Genomic DNA, 3716 nt, shown 5'->3' on the forward strand with positions numbered 1-3716 from the left:
TTGGAAGAGCGAACGGGTCATCGTATCCCGTCAAGGTCCCCACCTCCGCTTGGCGGGCGGCGGAGCCGGTGGGTACCGGGGATGGCGGGGGAGGGCTCTCGGTTTCTTTCCCCGGTGCGACGCCCGTGTTTCTCTCTTTCTCCCCATAGGGATCCTCAACTTCTGTGCCAATAACTACCTGGGGCTCTCCAGCCACCCCGAGGTGATCCGTGCGGCCGTGGAGGCCCTCGAGAAATTCGGCGCTGGGCTCAGCTCCGTCCGCTTCATCTGTGGTACCCAGGTATTGGGCACTGGGGCAGCGTCCCCTGCTCCAGGAGAGCCTTTCTCAGGGGCTCTGCTCAGACTCCGGTCTCAGAGCTCGCACGCATGCACGATGTGCAGGTACACGTGGCCAGGCAGGAGAAAAAACCCGCTGAGTCCCCGTTAGCCAGAGACCTGGAAATACGCCAGCTCAAACCGTTACCACCCCATTGCAAAGAAACAAACCACCCCTGTGAAATCGGAAAATGAATGTCTTTTTCCCTCCCTTAAGGGTCAAAAATTACAGCAAGCCTGACTTGAAACACCTCTGTCAAACCCTCCCCGGTTTATCCCTGTGTGAGCCCTTTCAGAGCCCCGGCTGCTGAAATGCAAAGAAAACTCAGAGCTGCTCCCCCATGGGTGAAGAGCTTGGAGTCTCCCTACTGCATTTTCGGCGTCCAAACCTGTAACTACATTTTAGGATTGTGTTTGCAAACACTTTCTGAACACGATTAACTTCTCCCATGCACGCAGACCTTTTCTGCATAAAACCTGGCTGTTTCCTCCCCTCGCAGTCAGCATCCAACAGCAGCAGGCAAGCGAGAACTTGTGCTTCCCCAGAGGTGATGCTGGCTCCTCTCTTCTCTTTAGAGCATACACAAAGACCTGGAGGAGAAGATTGCATGTTTCCACCAGCGGGAAGACGCCATCCTCTATGCCAGCTGCTTTGATGCCAACGCCGGTATTTTTGAGGTTCGTAGGGCTTTCCTTGTGTTGAGTGTGGAGGAGGGAGGTGACGGCAGCGTGCCTGCCCTGCCTTCCAGAGGCTCTGATGTGAGCTCTGTGCCGCAGAGAAGATGGCAGTGGCTGGTGGTAGAGAACCCTGTCTTGGTGTCCTTGGACTGGGAGAGCCACGTGGAGCTGTTTAATCAACCCTCACCTCCCCCTTCCCCAGCCAGCTCCAGGTTTTTGGGAGGTCTCTACTCCCATCTCCCGGGAGGTCTCTACTCCCATCTCCCGGGAGGTCTCTACTCCCATCTCCTGGGAGGTCTCTACTCCCCCTTGAAGCATAGGCAGGGGGAAAGGGTGATCCCCCAGGCTCTTGCTAGGGAAGGGGAGGGAAGTTTTCAGCTCAGAAGCCACAGGCAAGAGCTTGGCCTAAGGAAACTGGGGGATCAGGCATCTGGGAAGGAAAGTGGAAAGTTTAATGGTGCCAGGAGAGACGTGGCAGCTGCAACCAGATGCAGACTTGTCTTCCGCACTGAGAGGTGGTGGAAGATCTCAGTGAGCTGGCACCCCAGAGCAAAGGATGATCCTTTCTGTTTGTCATGGCCAGGCCCTGCTGACCCCGGAGGATGCGGTGCTGTCGGATGAGCTGAACCATGCCTCCATCATCGATGGGATCCGCCTGTGCAAGGCTAACAAGTACCGCTACAAGCACATGGACATGCAGGACCTGGAGGCCAAGCTGCAGGATGCACAGGTACGGAGGTCCGCTCCCACCCCAATGTGAGGGTGCTCGCTTAGCTCTGCTACTTGCCCAGTAACCAGCCCCAAAGGGTGAGCTCTGCTTTCTCCAGTGCAATAGGCCTCGTTTTTGCCAATAGGCACAGGTAGACATGGATAGGCAAGTGGGAAAGCAGCTGGTTGCAATGCAACCCCCCCATCTCAGTTGGATATATCCACTCCCTACAGGAGTTGGGCTATGTCCCAGTCTTTTTCGCCAGCCCCTCTCCTCAGGGTGACATCTTCATCCCTGGGGATGCCGCTCTCCCTCCCATAGAAACATCGTCTGCGGCTGGTGGCCACTGACGGTGCCTTCTCCATGGACGGTGACATCGCACCCCTGAAGGAGATCTGCCAGCTGGCCCAGAAGTATGATGCCCTGGTCTTCATTGACGAATGCCACGCTACAGGCTTCCTGGGACCCAATGGCCGGTAAGTGGCTGTTTCACCCCTGTTTCTGCCCCCTGACCCTGACTACCTCTGAAGCAAGGCCAAAGGTGCTGATGACCAATCTGGTTTTGTGGGGGGACTCCTGGAGCCACTGTTTCTTGAAGGCTTCGCACCTCACCTTTGGGGCACCTGAGGGGATTGAAGGGAGGTGCTCCAGCCATGACCCATCCCAATGCGACAGCCGCTTCTCTGTGTGCAAGGGACAGTGTGATCATCTCATCTGCCTCTCCTGGCAAGCAGTTGGACTTCCTGATTTCCAAATCCTTCTCCTCTCAGCTATCACTTTCAAGTGCTTGGGTCTCAGGGGTTTTGTGGAGTTAGCTTTGATTAGTTCCCTCATGGCAACTTTTCCCTCCATCCCTGGAGATCCTCCAGGTGCCAAGCAGTTGAAGTAGACCTTCCTTGGGGCATGGTAGCCATCCTGTGAGTTGAGATAGACCTTGTTGCTCTGTCCCAGTAGGCTCTGTGGTCCCACCAGCTGCAACAACAACTGTTTGACTGCACTGAGGTGTGTAAGTGCACAACAGCTTGGGGAAGAGGAAACAGTTACTGAGCACTTCATGAGTGGTGCTCACTTCAGTGTGAACCTGATGCTGTTGTCTACAACACTTCTGTTTCAAGAGAGCCAACAGCTGGGTGGCCATGCCCGGTCCTGCCTTTTTGGGCTGGAGGACGTGAAGCTGCAGAGCACGTTTGCCACATCTGGTTGGTTCCACTAGCGTAGACCTTGGCACAGGTACTTTAGGCCTGTGTGCGTTTAGGGCACCACATCAACAAAATGCACAGCCCACCTTGGAGGACATCAGCTACTCTACCCAGGCAACTGTTTTTCCCTGGTGTATCATAATGATGTGGTGTGTCAGAGGCGTGTGCAAGGCCTACATCGACAGCTAGTGCTCTGTTAGGGCTCCTGCAGGAAGTTCGAGGGCTCTCCTATCTGTAAGGGTTGAAGAACCCATGCTTTTACCTCGGCAGATCCCAGCTTAGCCTTTCTGCAGGAGAAGGGAAGGTCAGCACTTGGGCCGAACTACTGCAAGGGGCTGTTCTTCCTTTACCAGAAGGGAAGACACCAGAGACCTGCCTGGTGGTGCTTTGTTTCCCTTGAGGCATCAGGTGTAGAGCAGCTTTCCTGGTGTGCCCTGGCACAGCTGATAATGTGACATTCCTCTTTCTACAGGGGTACCGATGAGCTCCTGGGAGTTATGGACAAAGTCACCATCATCAACTCCACCCTGGGAAAAGCTCTTGGAGGAGCTGCAGGTGAAGGCATTTTCCTGTCCAAGGCCCTCCATGCCCTAAAGAGCTCCACAGCATTGGTTTGATGTTTCCTTCCTCTGCCTAATGGTAGAGCAACAAATGCATGTTGTCCACTTCTACTGGTGGCATGTGGCTCAGTTTGGGACCCTGCTGCAGAGTCAAGGGAGGTCCTGCCATGTCCTCCTTCCACTGTCATCTTCCCCATGCATTTGCCTTTGCAGTTGAGATGGAAACTCGTGGTAAAAGGCATCAGCTGAAATTTT

General features: G+C 54.8%; 1 protein-coding gene across 1 annotated transcript in view; it reads left to right on the forward strand.

Moving 5' to 3' along the window:
- Position 1: 1 nt before the first annotated feature.
- GCAT (glycine C-acetyltransferase) overlaps positions 2 to 3716 on the forward strand; it is a gene marked incomplete at its 5' end in the record, with an annotated part of 5364 nt that continues 1649 nt past the window's right edge. The window contains 6 exons of the mRNA XM_035903181.1: positions 2 to 68; positions 150 to 280; positions 892 to 993; positions 1577 to 1723; positions 2024 to 2178; positions 3374 to 3456. Of these exons, the coding sequence (XP_035759074.1) occupies positions 2 to 68; positions 150 to 280; positions 892 to 993; positions 1577 to 1723; positions 2024 to 2178; positions 3374 to 3456 (685 nt within the window). The remainder of the gene's footprint in view (positions 69 to 149; positions 281 to 891; positions 994 to 1576; positions 1724 to 2023; positions 2179 to 3373; positions 3457 to 3716) is intronic.

Source organism: Egretta garzetta, unplaced genomic scaffold (genome assembly GCF_000687185.1).
Source record: "Egretta garzetta isolate BGI_Z169 unplaced genomic scaffold, ASM68718v1 scaffold51, whole genome shotgun sequence".
NCBI lineage: Eukaryota > Metazoa > Chordata > Aves > Pelecaniformes > Ardeidae > Egretta > Egretta garzetta.